Raw genomic sequence first — 17,968 nt, 5'->3', positions numbered from 1 at the left:
CTTCGGACATGACCACCATTGGTGATAGTAAGTGCCACGTTACCCTCCACATTTCCAACAATCCGCTGACTGCCCTGAGAACATTTTAGCTAGTCTATTGGGAGGCAGGTGCCACCCATATATATAATTTTATAGATATTTTCTTTATAGGCCGTGGATACTACTAATTTCATATTATCCCACCAGATCTCTTGCCATTTATCTAGGTGTATTGGATACCCAAAATTCTTCCCCCAAGCGATCATAGAATCTTTGACTATTTCTTCACCTACCTCTAATTTCATAAGCAATTTATAAGATTTTGAAATCATACCCTTTTCTTGACCCATCAAAATTTTATCTAATTCTTGTAATTCTCCATCAATCCCTCTTCCATCCCTATCCTTTTGGTATTTAGACTGGATCTGCAGATAACTCCACCAATCCATTTGCACTCCTTGGGCGATTAATTCCTGTTTAGACTTTAATCTCCCTTGTGCGTTCAGTAAGTCTTTATATGTTAATTTTTTAGCCACATTATATAAATTGGGATATGTCACTGCTTCTAAAGGTGCTAACCAACAGGGCGTTTTGATGTAGTACTTTTTACTGACTTTTTCCCAATTTTGGATTAAAATCTTTCTTAAATAGTGTCGGGTAAACCATTTACTCTGTGGGATATTCTCACGCCAAAGTGCCTTATGCCAACCCTGTTGTATATCAAAACCTTCTATCTTAAGGAGCCGATTGTTAGATAAGGTAATCCATTCTTTTACCCAAGTTAATAAAACAGCTGAATAATAATTCTCCCAACATGGTAGTCCTAAGCCTCCTCTTTCCCTTACTTCTTGCATCATCTTTCTTTTAATCCGTGGTTTCTTCCCCTGCCAAACAAATTTCGATATTATTTGATTCAACTCTATAAAAAATTTCTTAGATAGACTCACTGGTGCAGTCTGAAATAGAAAATTGAACTTTGGTAAAACATAAGATTTTACTGTTGTAACTCGCCCTAGTAGTGAGAGTTGTATTTTACCCCATCTATCTAGGTCTTTTTTAATTTGACTTAATAATTTATTGTAATTGTCCTCCTGTATACTCAAACATCTATTAGTTAGCCAGATTCCCAAGTATTTAACTTTATTGACTACTTTTAGTCCAGTTACCACCTGTAGCTCTCTCTTAGGTTCTTCTAGGATATTCTTAGTTAATATATTTGTTTTGTTTTGCCAGATTCCTCTATTATAGGCAGAAAAAAATAAAATAGTTAGCTCGAACACTGCATATGTGGATTTTGTTCTCACCAACATACATTGTATCAATGTATTGTAGAAAGCCATCTTGGAATAGTATTTAAAGGTACAAGGCTAGAAACTAGGAGACTTATGAGTTGCAGTCTTACTAGACATGATGCCAGCTGGATGACTTTGAGCCAGTCACCCAACCTTAGGAAGAAAACAGTGACAAACTACTTCCAAAAATATTTCCAGAAGAACTTCATGGACCTGTCCAGACAGTTGCCAGGAGTTAAGACTGATTTGAAGGCACAAGGACAAAATTATTAGTAGTATCTAATTGAAACATGTTGTTTTGCAGATATAACCTGCCTTAATTATACCTATATTTACATACCTGTTTACTCTATTCAGAGTTTTGAAGCTGCAATATGCCAGTTGAAAGCAAAAGAATTGGGGTACAGAAAATGAATTTTATCTTCCTATGTGTTACCCTATCCTTAATAATTAGTACTGTTTTATACCGGGTGGGGAACATAGGGACAAATAGAGAAAAGTTACAAACGCATTGCATTTATGTAATCTTACTAGCAGAGGCACTTCTAATCTGGTACCTTTCAGATGTGTTAAATTGTGACTGTGGTTATTCTTATGGATCACACCCAAGAAAAGTTTGGATGGTGCTTATAAAAATTACATTTGACGATAGATGCAGGGTTACTCTAGCGGTTTCTTTTATATGCCAAAAGCATATAAAGTCCTTTAAAAGTCTTACATAATTACATGTGAGGTATTCTTTTTTGATAAGCCATATTCAGTATGAATCTTTGTATGTTATCTTTTACAGGTTGGATGAAAGAAGTTAAGAGAAATGCCAAGAACATCAAAATAGGTAAAATTTTAATTAACTTTTCACATTCAAATTCTAGAAGGCTTGCAGTATAATGGATTTACCTCCCACCCAAACTTAATTGCTGTTATATTTTCAATGATCACTCTCTTTGGTTGACCTCTAGGGAAAGTAGTATGTTGAATTAGATTAGTCTGTAGTACAGTCTAGGAAGGCTGCCTTCGTATCCTTATTATTGAGAATTGAAGGTTTACCTATACATTAAAATTATATAAATATTTCTGGAACAAATCTGAGAAAGTGTAATATACGTAAACTATGTTAATTAAAGAACTATTACAACAGTTCTATGTTCCTATAATCACTTTTTTAGCAAATTTTATGACGGCTAGCAGTTCAATCCCCAAAACTGAATTTCATAGAATCTCATAGATCTTTGATTATTGCAAAATGCAAGTTAAAGTCTGGAGATCCAAAACAAATCCTGCAGTACATTCTGAATCCTTACCTGGCATACTATTAACTAATTTGGAACAAGGAATGCTTGCAGAGATGATGATGTTGGATATGAGATACTGTAGGAAAAAGAAAAACGGCTGGTTGGATAGACTGAGTTAGCTTACCTTTGGGTGTTCCATGTATTCTCGCAACTAGGTGAATGAAATGAGTTATAAATGATGCTCAACTTTAAGATGGTGTTGAAGCAACTGGTTCATAATGCATCTATAGAGCCAAACCATTTTGATAATCATGGTGAGTGCATGGTGGCGCAGCGGTTAGAATGCAGTGCTGCAGGCTACTTCTGCTGACTGCCAGCTGGCTGCAATTTGGCTGTTCGAATCTCACCAGGCTCAAAGTTGACTCAGCCTTACATCCTTCTGTGGTGGGTAAAATGAGGACCCAGATTGTTGGGACAATTTGCTGAGCTTAGAGAGGGCTTTAAAGCACTGTAAAGCGATATACAAGTCTAAGTGCTATTGCTATATCAAAATAGATAAACTGTCCGTAAGTCCCTCAGTGGCTGCCTCAGAGAGACCAGGCTCAATTAAAGAGACTGACAATAGTTTTTAACCAACTATTTGAAAGTATATCTCCTCTATTACCAGACAACTCAACTATGTTGAGTTCCACCTATGGGTCTTTAGGAAGTGGGGATGATTGTTTCAGAGGCAGTGTAAGATCTGCGTGTTCCTTCTACTGTCATTAACCAGATAACCCCTCTCCCTATTGCATAGGTTAATTGTTGTATATTTTACTTTTGATAGTACTGGTTGTTTACAATTACTTACTGAATAGTTATCGTTCTTTCAGTTTTGTCTTATTTTCCATGGTTTATATGCTTTCTTGTCATCCTGGCTTCACCCAAGATGAACAATAATATACAAATGCATTAAATGTAAATAGGCAGGTTTCATCATACTTATAAAAACCAAAATTTTAATGAAAAAAAAATGATGGCTATGTTTTGTCCCTTTTTTATGTTTAGCCCCACGGATTTTATTTGAAGACTGGTCTTATCATGATTTTGAAACCGTATTTGGGAGTGAGGATGAGATAGAAGAGCTTTCTAATACTATGATTCAAATAGCCAAGGTAAAATCATATCCATTAGAACTAAAAAAAACCCTAATGTAATTGTTTAAGTGATAGTGATAGTAAAAAAAAAATTACATTCAAATAGCACATTGTTTAGGTTAATTTATTTTGCAAATCATATTCAGTATTGAACAAATGGATCTCTAGATGTTGAAATACAGCTAGCAAAAGCATTAAAACCCCAAAGCAAGTTGAACATTTTTTGCAGGATGCTTAAAACCTTATTAGCAGTAAATAATGGGCTTCATAATATTTGTTGGTGTGGATTTTTTTTTTCTTACTCAAATTTTTCCATTCTTTTAGAGTGAAAACTTCGATGGTTTTATGCTTGAAATATGGAATCAGCTAGGAAATCAAAAACAAACGTAAGCCCAGTTATTAAGTTGCATACCATTTTTTGGGGAAAAAGTATTTGAATTATTAAAGGCTGTGATGAAAATCATATTTATTTAAAGCAAATCTAATTGAAATCATTGTGATGATACCAGGGTTAAAAAAAAAAAGGCTGAAAGCACAGTGTAAGGAAATCATTGTCACGAATTTTAAAGAACAAGTTTTCTGTTGCTATGGTTAAGTGTGGGAATTTCTTTATGTATGCTACTCTGGTAGTTTAGGATAATCTGGACATCACTGTAGGAATACTATAAAACGGGTCTCCAACCTTTCGGACCTCAGGGACCACTAAATTCATAATTTTAAATCCCATGGACCACTAACATGATCTGCCTAATGACTGGCTGGGTGGGCATGGCAAGGTGGTCATATGACTGGGTGGGCGTGGCCAACTTGATGTCACTCATGTCGAGTGGTGCCTTGCAAGCTTCTACTTGCCTCTCCTCTCCTCGCCTGCCAGCCCGGGCTCCTTATGGTCCCAACAGGAAGCAGTTGTTGGAGCTAAGCAGCCACTACGAGAAAGAGTTGGCAAAACAGCTGGCTCAGTTCAAATTGGATCTGACCGAGAAGGAAGCTCAGCAGAAGCACCTCACTGAAGACTATGAGCATAGGCTTTCCAAGCAGAGGAAAGACCTGCGGGTGTGCAAGGCCAGGTACCAGCACCTGGAGGCTCAGCGGGCTGAGATGGTCAGTCAGTTTCAGGCCATGATGCAGTCCCACTGGAACAAGGCCCTCCAGCTCTTTGCCACTAGTGGCACTTCCCTCCAGCCTTCACCCAAAGCCCCAAGAGGCCGAAGCAGACCCCAAGTCAGAATTTCTGCCCCCCTCCGACCCACACAAAAAGACCCTGAAGGAGACACGCTGCAGCAACACAAATGTTCATTGCACATATCCGGCCTAGGGGCTATAGATTGAGGACCCCTGATTTAGTGCAATATAAAAAATGCAAATAATTTTTCTGCGGACCACCAAAATTTTCTTGCAGACCACCAGTGGTCCACGGACTACCAGTTGGTGACCACTGCTATAAAAAGTTATAAGAATGGAGATAATGTGATTCCTATGATTTGAAGCAGGATGCTTTCCTGTGAATTGAACAGATTTAGGCATGTCTGAGTTGAAGTATCAAATCAAATAGTGTGGGGTTTTGGGTTGTTGTTTTTAATTATTATTATTTTAACGAATACAGTTCCCGTCATCTACCATGGTGAGATCTTGCAAACTTGTTTTCTTTGGGTTGAATCTGACTCCAAAAGTTCCTGCCTTTTAATGACAGAGTAATCAACAAAGAAACTGTTGTTACTGCTGTCAAATCTCCAAGATTAGAATTGATCCCCTGGTTGTTGTTGTTCATGAATTCCATGCCCCAACATGTCCCTTGCTGGACTTCAGAGTGCAATGTTTTTCTGTTATTACTTGAACAAAAGGGTCCTTAAATATTACAGATTTCAAGTAAATACACTGCTCAAAAAAATAAAGGGAACACATGCAGAAGACATCCGAGATCTGAATGAATGAAATAGCCTTATTAAATACTTTGTTCTTTACATACAGTAGTTTATACACTGCTCAAACAACTAAAGGGAACACAAAACTGCTGTATGTAACAAACAAAGTATTTAATAAGGCTATTTCAGATCTCGGATGTCTTCTGCATGTGTTCCCTTTATTTTTTTGAGCAGTGTATTTTATTACCTGAATGAGGTTCTTAAATCTGCAGAATTTTTTAAAAAAAGCTGTTACACTTTCAATAGCTGATTTTGGTGAAGCTGAACAATACATTAGTTGTATTTAAGAAAGTACCATGTGCAAATTATTTGGAAGAAGGTTGAGTATTGCCAATTGAAGACAAGCATATGTAGATAGCATGCTTATTTTTTTTAACCTAACCAGTTTGATTGTAAAATGCATAGTGCCCAAAATATTTTGTGGGCACCTGGCATACCTCCTCCTGCAGAGATCATTCTAAGTAGGGTACCATAACTGAGAAAGCCCCTCTTCCTTATAGCCATTTAGTGTAATTGATGACAAATTTAGAACAATCTTCAAAGATTCACCACTGTTTTCAAGGCTTGACATATTATTATGTTCCATTTTTTTTTTTGAGGGATGCCTGCCAGAGAGCTTAGAAAACCTTACATCAATCTCTGCTAGGCAGCATCCTTTCCCAAGAATTTAAGTCAATGTGTGAGGCATCTTTCTGAGCAAACCAGATCTCAACCTTTTATGTGCTGCAGTGTTATTGATGTTAATGTGGTGAGACATCAGGTATCTCTGCATCCATGCAGGTGTGAAAAAGCTCTGTGCTTTTTCACACCTGCATGTGCTCCGTTAACTTTTCTTGATAAGGATCTGAGTATAGCATCTATTTTAGATTTTCACAATGCATAGTGGTTATAGGAGAAAAGAAGAGGACTAGATACAGAATTGGCCAAAGGGGAGGAGCCTTAAAACATCTGGATGCATTGCTTTGCATGTAGCAATAGCTTTTGAAGGTACCCTTCTTGGTCCTTCAAGCTTCATAAAAACCTGTTCCTAGAACACAACTATCATAAGAATTCACTTTTTTAAAGTCATGGTCAAAGCATTTTTTTTGGAAGAGAAAAATCATAACTTCTAGCTTATAGTCCTTTAATTGTCCCTGCAACTACTGTCTGGATGTTAGCTGTTGTGTCTGTGAATTGTCCTTGTATCGGATGAGGTTGACTGTGATTAGAGGTGTAGATGTGCTGTAATAAATGTAGCACTTTAGATCATCATAAACCTCATTGTTTTTACTGTAATGAACGTATTCTTTCTGGAACCTTGGTGAATGCTGACTGACAGATTTCTCTGGCAGTGTTTCTTCCGAATCCTAGCAATGAGAGTTCATGATATAATTAAGATCGGTGGAAAGCTATGTACTTGTTTTCCACACCAACAAAAGCTTCATGACATTTCTTCTGCGCGTCAAAACTTGACAGGTTATTCAGACTTTATCCACACTGTGGCAGTAAAGTTCTTGTGGTCTTCTAATCTTTAGAATATCATATTTTTAAACCGAAAACCTCACTATGATGCTGCTTTGTTTCTCAGTCCCAATATCTGATTTTAATGTGCTGTTTAAGAATGCCAGACTGAAATTAGTTGACTTTAATTAGGTTTGATTATTTGTGTAGCTAAAACATGATTATTTGCTGATTCCTAGACACCTGTACTAGGAATACATAAAAAAGCCATTTGGTGTAGTGAATAAGGCACAAGGCTAGAAAATGGAAGACTCGTGAGTTCTAGTCCCACTTTAAGCATAAAGCCAGCTGAGTGATCTTTGGCCAATCAATCTCTTAGTCCTAGAAAGGAAGCAATGGCAAACCATATCTGAAAACTTGCCAAGAAAATGGCAGGAATTTGTTCAGGCTGTTGCCAAGAGTCAAGATTGTCTTGAAAGCACACTAAAGGGAATACATAAAATTGTGTGATAGAGTAGTAATTCACAGGAAGTAAAATTCCTATATTTTAATGTATACAATTAATGGCAGCTTGAGTTCCCTTGATGATAGCTATAAAGGATGGCTGTACAATTGGACAGCATAACACAATACTTATTCCAGAAGAGATTGGAGCAATTTTATTTTTGTTACTTCATTTTTAATTTTTATAGCCATTTGTTATTTTTTACTTGGAGGATTATAGTAGTAATTTTGTTGCAATTTTCTTCCACCAATTTGAGTTTTTTTTTCAGTGTTTATTGATTAAATAGCTACTGGAAATTTTTTGGTAGGAGGGAAACAACTTGATTTTTCCATTTATAGCAAAAGAAAAAGAATGAAGCTTTTTCATTTTCATTAGCGGGTATTTTAACATTGAAAAGGGAGCTTCAATATTCCTAAAAGCAGAATTACCCTTCTTGGATTTGGAAGACTGAAATTGCTACTCATTCATTTTATCAACCCAAACTACCTTACCAGATAGTATGGGAAAAGGCTTCTACCACCTCAATCTCTCAACAGAACTGGCAGACAATTACCTCTCTCTGTTCATAACTCTTATAAATTGTGGGCAGAAAACAGGTCCCGGTTTCATTGAGTAGCATGAAGGTTATTAAAAAAAACAAAAACCCTCAACCTGAAGATGAACAGGATGCTGATTTAGTGATGCTTTTTATGTTCTCATTGATCAGCTGGAGAATCACTGATTGGCTCACGAAGTTCTCAAAGTTTCAAGGTTGGCTTCATTGAGGGACAATTACTGCTTAATTTGAAAGGTTTTTTTTTTAAAGCTTAGTGGACTGAAAACGGATGATATGGAAGATATCTATGAATACTAAGAAGCCATCATTTCTGAGACAGGCATAAGTTTGATTCCAAGCATTAAAAAAAATACTAATTTTATTTAGGTCGGTAGGTGGTGCCACTGCACAGCTGAATAGAAAATCACTGTTTTCACTTCAGGGACATTTGCATCTCTCCTTCAATGACACATCATTACTTCAATCTGAGCCTTGGAAATTTAACCTATTAATCAAAGTTGCTTCCTTCCGTGATATTGCATTAGGCAGTGAGTAGACAACATGTTTTATTAACACATTCTTGAAGTATTAAAGTTTCTTAAAATGTGGGTCTTAACTTTTACTACCCAGGAAGACAATTTAGCCTTTTTGTTTTTAAATTACTCCAGTAAAATACTTGGTGATGTGGTTAGAAAAGTAACTATTTTGTTTGTAATTAATTTAAGAGATTCAGAATTTGCAACAAATATATTGGGGTAAACTTTCTGTCAGGATGAGCAGCATTAAGTGCATTGGCTAAGACCAAGTAATTATAGGATGACAGAAGTGTATTTTACTGAGTGAATTATTTAATTTATATATCCACCCATCTCAGGTAAGTGACTCTGAGTGGCTTATAAGACTGAAAACAAACAATTCCACCAAGCAATCTCCAACACCCATTGTGAAGGTGGTGAGAAGGTGTGTTATGACAGCAGTGTGTATTCAGAAAACTGTCATCACATAAGAAACCTGTAACATTTTAAAGAAAAAGCTTAATTGCTTCAAGATAGATTTTCAATGTGGCATATGGCATAGAGGAACTTCTGAAGTTACATTTGACAATGGCAAAGTACATAATCAATATTTAACTATGTTTTGACATTTAGATGGCCTGCTCCCACCTCATTCTTTTAAAAATGCAATATGGTGTTTTTAATTCTCCTTCTTTCAGGGAAGAATAGTAAAGTGGGAAAATATGGTCTTAAAACAGTAAAGTTACCTTAAGAGCACCAGAAACATAACCTATAGAGAACTTTCATATGGGCAAGCAATGGCAGTTGCTTGGGGTAGAAAATATATATTTCTGGTTTATGTAATTTCTTTTGAGTGACAAATGAAAATTGGATCTCAGCATTATCCCAAAGGTGATTTTTCAAAAGGCAACCGACAACCTGAATAATTGAGAATCCCCATAGACATTTCAGCATTATCCTTTAATTCCTTGATGGTCATGAAGTACCCCTAGTACAAAGAGGTGGTTTTACAAGTTAATCAACCAGTATCTAAGTCTTCCCGGATATTTTTCTTAAAAACAAAAAACTTGCCACCCCTATCATTTTTTTCCCATTAATCAAGGAAAATGCTCAGTAGATCCTTCTATTTGTATGTTTTCCAAAAAAAGCTATTTGCATTTTTTTAAAAAAAATATTTTATATTGGTGCATAATTATTAATATTATATATAGGATTATATGTACATAGGCTAGATCTTTGCTCCTGTATTGGTTTAGAAAACAAAACAATGCAGAATGTTGAAACAATTATACAAAACTATGTGAATTTCGAATAGCTGACCCTACACCTTTCTTTTTTTACTTGATTGTTGGTCTGATGTTTATCGTGATCACCCAGATGAGCATATATTAACTCCCAATATTAAGATCAGGCCAACAATCAAACAATATCCCAATCAAGGAACTGCCAAACAAGCCAACAGTAAAGAGCCCAACCAAAAAATCTGTAAGACCACCCCAGCCAACACTGACAGAGCAAGCCACTAGAATATAAGAGCCTTGGTGGCGCAGCAGACTAAAGTGCTGTTAAGTAGCACTAGCTGCCTGCAATTACTGCAAGTTCAAATCTCACCAGGCTCAAGGTTGACTCAGCCTTCTATCCTTTCAAGGTAGGTAAAATGAGGAGCCAGATTGTGGGGGCAATAAGCTGACTTTGTATAAAAAAGAACACCGCTTAGGGGGGGCCGAAAGCCCTACTAAGCAGGTATATACAAAAGTATGAAGGCTATTGCTTAACGCATTGTAAGCCGCCCTGAGTCTCTGGAGAAGGGCGGCATATAAATCAAACCAATAAATAAATAATAAATAAATAAACTCAGAACAAATCCCACTCCTTACTAACACTGATGATGTTACCTAATTTGGGCAATGAACCATCTGCAAGAAGACAACCAAGCTCAGAGAGCACCAAGACTCATTTCAACCCTGAGCTACAAATATTCTCCTTTATTGTCTCTGGAGAATCTCAGTCATCCCGGTCCCGGTTGTCCCAAAGGTGCTTTTTTAAAAAGCCAATGTGATTTTCTTTGTTTTTGTTTGAAGACATTTTGCCTCTCATCTAAGAAATTTCTTCAATTCTTTACTTCCCCAGAACATCTTCAAGCAAAAACAAAAAAAAGTCCAGTTGCCTTTTGAAAAAGCACCTTTGGGATTCTCCTTTATTGGTGTCTTCTTTTGAGTCAGCTTGTAAAGGAATAAGGATGTTGCAAGGCCAACATTTAGTTTTGGAAAATAATGTTTTCTGACTCAAATGCAAGTTTAAAACTGAGAGATTGAAAAATCAGTGGATGTTCTTTCTTTTTTTCCTTGACTCACAGAGCTAATGTTTTATCTGTTTTACAGGGATCTGATTCACTTGCTCACTCACTTCTCTGAAGCTTTCCATGAGGCACAACTTAAACTAATGCTTGTCATTCCTCCTGGTGTTATGCCAGGGTAAGTATCGTACTTTCAAGGAAATCCCAGATGTATTTGTCTTTAGTTTCATTCAAGGCATTAGAGTTTATTGCTTCTGAAAGCCCAATTTTCTATGTAGTGAAACAAATGTTCTCACTACATTCCAGGATGAAAATGCTTGACTCAGCATCTTGGCGGGAAAAATACTAGTCTTGAGCCTGAGGTACAAATGAAATATGATTGTGCTAAGATGAAATTCCTTCAGGTAACCAATCAGTGAAAAATATTTTAAAATTACAGGTATATTGAAAAATAATAAAATACAACACCAGTCATAATTTTAAATGGAAAGTAGACTATGAGCTTTTAGAATAGAAAGACATTCATCATGGGGATGATGATGCATTCAGCATCCATTACAACTGCATTAAATATTATTCAATTTCTATACTGCCCACCTCATTTAAATGACTGAGCAGTTTACAACAACATAATGAAACAACATTCAAGGTTGACTCAGCCTTCCATCCTTTCTAAGGTAGGTAAATTGAGGACCCAGTTGTGGGGGCAATAAGATGACTTTGTATAAATATACAAAAGGATGAAGGCTATTGCTTAGCACATTGTAAGCCGCCCTGAGTCTCCGGAGAAGGGGGAGAGCTTTCTCTGTGGGGGCACCTGCCCTCTGGAATGAACTGCCCCCGGAGATTCGCACGATCCCTGACCTACGTACCTTTCGACGTGCCCTTAAGACTCTTTTGTTCCAACAGGCTGGGCTGGCCTAGAAACTGAATTTTAATTTTCCTGGGTGTTTGTAGTTTTTAATACAAGGGCCAATTTTTTAATATATTTTAAACTGTTTTTTAAATTTTGTGGGTATATGTTGTTTTAATATGGCTGTACACCGCCCTGAGTCCTTCGGGAGAAGGGTATAAAAATTTAATAAATAAAAATACAAATACAAATACAAACAAGATGGGGGGAGTGCTCTCAAGTCACCAGCCATCCCCAGAGTTGCACACTCTTAGACCCTCATACTAATTGGCAAAACGAGATCCAGAACACTCTTCTGGAAAACCAGATGAATGAGGGTTTGCTTTGCCTTTGAAGATAAGGTGTTCCAAAGGGCAGGAACAACAACAGAGAAGGCCCTCCTCCTTGATCCCACCAGTCGAAATTCTTTAGCCAATGGGATTTTCAGCATGACCAGCGAGGACAAGTCAATAAAAGTGGGATGAGGCAACTCCTCAGGTCCTGGTCCCATGCCATGAAGGACTTTAAAGATGATAATAAGAGCTTCCTTGGAACCAGAAACAAATTGGCGCAGCTCATATAATAGAAGAAGTGTTACTGTACTGTAGTACAGTGGACTAAAGCACTGTTATTAACATCTGCTTGCAATTACTGCAAGTTCGAATCTCGCCAAGGCTCAAGGTTGACTCAGCCTTCCATCCTTTCAAAGGTAGGTAAAATGAGGACCCAGATTGTGGGGGCAATAAGCTGACTTTGTATAAAATATACAAAAGTATGAAGGCTATTGCTTAACGCATTGTAAGCCGCCCTGAGTCTCCGGAGAAGGGCGGCATATAAATTAAAGCAAAAAAAAAAAAAAGTGTTACATGCAGCATCTTAAGGGTGCCTAGAACTATTTATGCCACTACATAAACTGCACCAGTTCAGCTACCAGATACTCTTCAAGGGTAGCCCCATGTAGAGTGCCCTGCAGTAGTCCATCCAGAAAATAACCAGGGCATGAGTGACTGAAAGGAGGGATAAGTACAGGAATGAAATCCAGCAGGTTCTGACAGGTTCTAGAGAACCGGTAGCAGAAATTTTGAGTAGTTTGGAGAACCGGCAAATACCACCTCTGGTTGGCCCCAGAGTGGGGTGGGAATGGAGATTTTGCAATATCCTTCCCCTGCCACGCCCACCAAGCCACACCCACAGAACTGGTAGGGAAAAATTTAGGATTTCACCCCTGGATAAGTATTATAGTTAATATATAATTATTAATAAAATTAAAATAAATAATAAAAAATATATAACTACATAGTCAGACTAATCTTTAATTAAAATTTCTTTTGCTTATGTCAATGTATTATTTTGTAACTATTGAGAAAGGAAGCTGCACTTGCTAATATTTTAATGATTTTGAAGACAGCCTTTGATCGGAAGTAAACCAACTATTTTAGTCTGTCAATTGTACCACATACCTTTATGTTAAATACATGTATTCTCCCTCTTTATAGTTTGGATATTTTAAGTGCAGCCTAGATTTCATAATTCATAATTTCATGACTGGTGCTCAATTGCACTCCATTACAAAGAGAACCATGTCATATGTGCAAAACATCTGTTTTAGATTTCTAGTGTTGATACCTGATTTTCAGTTGTCAGTTGCCATTTAAAATAACATAAGCTCTATTTAGATCTACCACCCAATTTTATGTGTGCCAACATGACAACCGATTCAGCACCTGCGTTTTTCATTACCTACATTCTATAATTTGCTGTGACTTTGAATTAGGTCATAGGTTTCAGCAGGTGTAATGGGCACATGTATCTAGGTATTGTGGTACCTAGGACCACAATTAAGCCAAAAATTGCTAAGCAAGACAGTTGTGAGTGAGTTTTGCCCCATTTTGCAACTTTTCTAGCCACAGTTGTTAAGTGAATCACTACGGTTGTTAAGTTAGTAATACGGTTGTTAAACAAACCTGGCTTCCCCATCGACTTTGCTTGTCAGACAGTCGCAAAAGTTGATCAGATGATCCATGGTTGCTGCCACCGTCATAAATACATACCAGTTGCTAAGCATCCAAATTTTGATCATGTGACCATGAGGATGCTACAACAGTCATAAGTGTGAAAAATGATCATAAGTCTCTTTTTTTCAATGCTGCTGTAATTTTGAGCAGTCACTAAATCAATGGTTGTAAACCAAAAACTACCTATATAAGAGACTGGGATTTGGATCATAATAAATATTACATTTTTGGTTTTTGAAGGTTGTTTCCCAGGTCTATCGGTAAACTTTGCACAATGCAACTGTGTTCAGCATTGCTCTTGTGGATGAATAACCATTTGGCAGCGCTACCTGAATAATTTCACCATATAAGCCTTTGGATGCCTTTTGATGTTTTACAATGTATTATAAATTAGGATCTTATTTATTATTACTTGTACTATATCAAGAACTTGTTCTTGGAAATGTTTTGTATAAACTTGCATGTCATCTTGATGTGCTCATCTATATTATGATTTATACCCTTTTAAATACTTGTTTATTGTTTATGCTCTTATTTATTTTTGTGCTGCCATATAATCTGTAGGGAAATAATAGCATCCTAACATGAGAAAACCAAGCAGAAATATTGATCTGTTTATTGTAGTTTTAAAGCAGATTGTCCCTGCTTGTTAATTGTAGCCTACTTCAGAAGGCAAATGAGCCCTCTGAAATAATTTGCCGCTTCTACGACATTAGTCATTATTACAATAAAACTTCTCATAAAGTTAATTCATTCTATTCAAGATCTAGGATAATTGCATCAAATAATAGATGTTTTAAAGTGCTTTCATATATTTTGAATGTTAAATAGAAAATGGGCAGTCTTTCAAACTGATTATTCTCTTTTCCTTCTCCTCTTACATTTCCCCAACTCTTTATCGAATCTGAGTTGCTTCAATGTGCATGGTAGTATCTTCTGGAATTTCATATGCATCTTTTTGATCTCAAATACATGTGTGTAAAACTAAATCTTGTGAGTGTGTTGGGAGGAAGCTGCTAAGTCCTTAGCATTGAAGACCGGTATAGCCATTAATATATTGTAACTTAATCCCACTCCATAGAGCCTATCACTGCTATTGGATTACTGCAATATATTATATGTAGGGATGCCTCTGAAAATCACCTCAGACTTTAGTTAGCTAAAAATAGGACCAATACAGTATGTCTGTCACAGTTAGCTATCATTTTATGCTTCACATTCTAAATTGGCTGTTCATTTCTAGGCCCAATTCAAAGTGCTTCTTTTAAATTTTATTTTCTTGCAATTTTATGAAAAGACTTGTATTGCCAGTTTTTATCTCAATTATGCTGGTAGTTTTATTATTTTAGATTGGTTTGCTTAAGAGTATACATTTTAGTGCAGTTTTATACTGCCTAAAGTCATAATAAGAAATTGCAAGTCCTAATAATAAAAATTGAAGTCTTTTTTTGTGGAAAAGAGAATCTAAATGCACAAACTTCTTTCTCTCCATGCATCATTGCTTAATAAGTACTTCAGGTTCTGGACTAATAGTGAGCTCCGGGGCTAAATCCTTTAGCACTGTTGAGAAAGATTTTAGAAGAATGCTCAGTTTAGAACAATCACCATCTTTCTGTCACTTAGATAAGTTCGCATCATTGCTTTGCGATGATACGCTAATGGGAAAAAATACTTCAGTGTGCTAGCTTCAGGCAGCTAGAGCAGAAAAAGGAGTTTGTGGTCTCTGTGTTTAAAAGAAAAAAAAAGAATGGCCATGTAACCCAATACTGTGCCAAGTAAAGCAGAATAACAAATACAAGCCCACAAGGAAGTAGGCTGAACATATTTATAACTGTCTATATCTCAGACTATGAAATCTGAGCAATTTCATATACTTTTCTGACTTTTCTCACATGGAAGTGGTTTGTCACTGTCTTTTAGCTTCCCAGTTTAGTTTACAGCAGGGGTGTCAAACTCGTGTCGTCACATTGTCGTCATGTGTATCGTAGCTTGTTTCCACTTCGCTAAAACGGGGGTGGGGTGGTCAGCACATGATGCATCCGGCCCTTGGGCCGCGAGTTTGACACCCCTGGTCTATAGCCTTAATATTTTCAGCATTTTCCCATCAAATGAAGGCTTTTCTCTGCCTAACTTCTGAGCCTAGACAAGATATGTCCCTCTATCTCAAATATAAACTCATTGGAACCAAATCCTGTGATTTTTGCTCATGTTTGTTTACCACTCTGACACTGATACTCTTTATTGATGCCAAATCAAGGTATTTGCTGCTCACCCAAGGAAGACACTCTGCATCAAGTGTCTTGAACCTGGTTTTGGTTGGCTAACATGAAAATGCAACCTACAGCTGTACAAATGAAATCCATACATTCTGATTTTTTTAAAGTTCCAATCTGACAGTACATAATACAGTACATTAGATTCATAGCATTAATAAGCTCCTGTTGAAAACTGCTTTTCATTGGCATATTTAATGTTGCATCTTCCTTATCCATTATCACTTAAGAGTAAAATTTGTCAAACCTTTACAAATGATGGAAGATAAATGTATGTCGGAATAGATTTAATCAACCATTTACCAAAAGGCATACAAAATATTAGTACAAAGAGCAAAATAATATTTGTTAAGTTCTTTGGTGAAAAACTGGAGATACATCTAAACCAATGTGTGAAACACTGCTGTTATGATCTAATCCCAGTGGCTAAAAAGTGCTTCCTTTGTTTTCTAATTTGATTTAAGTCTGAAGAAAGAACGAATGTAATATAGCAATAACAAGATTCAAGATCAAATTGTTGGAAAACACTATCTTAAAAGAAAAACAAGTGCTGGAGATTTTGAATAATACATTTGCTATCTAAGAAATGCAAAACGTTTTATTAGTTCATACATACATGTGGAATCATGCCAGCAGAGAATAGACTAGATGCAGTACTAAGTCCAGGTACAAGAGATTCAAATTCATTTTAAAGAAAGGACTTCATTGAATAGTCTTGAGCAACTTGCTTTCGTCTAGCTTCTCAATCTGTAGGAAATAAAGTGAAAATCAGCACCGCATATTCTGGCTATCATACCCAAGTGCAGCCATATAGCTTGGAGATTATGGAATTGTATACAGACTTCTCTAATATACAGTATGCCAGTTAGGGAAACAGTCATGCACGCCAAAAGTCACTGTCTCCTTTATAACATAATTTCATCCTTCTAAAGATGTAGATGTGTTTACTAGTTGCCATAGAGGAAGCTTGGGAACTATTGTCTGAAATATTATTGAACTGACTCCGAGAAGAAAAGATTTTCTTTGGAAAAAATAATATATTATTCCTTGTATGGAGGATCTCCATAATTAGGTAGACTGGTTAAAAAGTCGGGTCCAGATCCTATTCCTAGTGTTATGACTGCTGCCATAGATTATCAAATAAAGTGGGATTACGCTTTGATTATGCTGCCTCAGCAGTGTAGGGGTTTTTCCTCCTACAGGTAGTTTACAAGAGTCCCAACTGAGTTTGCTACAAGGGTTCTAATAATGAAAAATTATGTGATGAAAAAGGCATAGGCATTTTAGTAGTTATGGCTAAGAAGATCCGTTAATGTCAACATCTCAGTTGACTTTCATCTGTCAAGTGTAGCTTTTAATAGCTTCTCGGTTTAGCTCATAGATCATTCCTCTGAAGTTTAACAGTAGATATGAAATACAAAAGCTAGACCTGAGTGCAACTGATGGTATAGTTCATCATTTTTGGATAGGAGATAGGGTTACTCTAGAGAGCTGTAAATTGCCCTGTAAGAAACATATATTGCATCAGTGCAATGGTCAAAGCGATTTGTTTATTTATTTGTAGTATTTCTTTGCTTGTGCTATTTCTCTGCTCTAAAATGGCCCCGAGCAGTGTACCACAGCAATGAAGGATGAAAACATCAAAATGATAACAATTGAAATATGCTACAATAACACTAATCAGTAGAGATCGATCATAAGTAAAAACCTACATCCCCAGATGCTTTCTTCCATTTATTGATTTAGATTATGGGGAAAGTTTCAGTAAATTTAAGCATGAAAAAGGATTCTGTGATCTAGAACAGAACCTCATTGATAGATATTAGCCATGTTGTTATTTTGGCTGAACCAGTGGTTCCCAACCTTCTTTGGCCATGCCCCACCTAAGCATCTCTAAAATCCTGTGCCCCCCCCCCATATAATTCTTACTATTCAA

General features: G+C 36.6%; 1 protein-coding gene across 5 annotated transcripts in view; it reads left to right on the top strand.

The window, feature by feature from the left end:
* The window catches only part of CHID1 (chitinase domain containing 1), a 122,010-nt gene that overhangs the window by 19,665 nt on the left and 84,377 nt on the right, over nt 1–17,968 (top strand). For all 5 annotated transcript variants that reach the window (XM_070957401.1, XM_070957399.1, XM_070957402.1 and 2 more), the window contains exons 5-8: nt 2,062–2,106; nt 3,551–3,657; nt 3,964–4,025; nt 10,938–11,030. In XM_070957401.1, coding sequence (XP_070813502.1) covers nt 2,062–2,106; nt 3,551–3,657; nt 3,964–4,025; nt 10,938–11,030 — 307 coding nt within the window. The remainder of the gene's footprint in view (nt 1–2,061; nt 2,107–3,550; nt 3,658–3,963; nt 4,026–10,937; nt 11,031–17,968) is intronic.

The sequence above is a fragment of the Pituophis catenifer genome, unplaced genomic scaffold, assembly GCF_029215685.1.
Source record: "Pituophis catenifer annectens isolate HBS135680 unplaced genomic scaffold, rPitCat1.0.hap2 SCAF_1, whole genome shotgun sequence".
In the NCBI taxonomy this organism is placed as follows: Eukaryota; Metazoa; Chordata; class Lepidosauria; order Squamata; family Colubridae; genus Pituophis; species Pituophis catenifer.
Note: the sequence above shows the minus strand (reverse complement) of the source record. Positions and strands in the feature narration are given on the sequence as shown.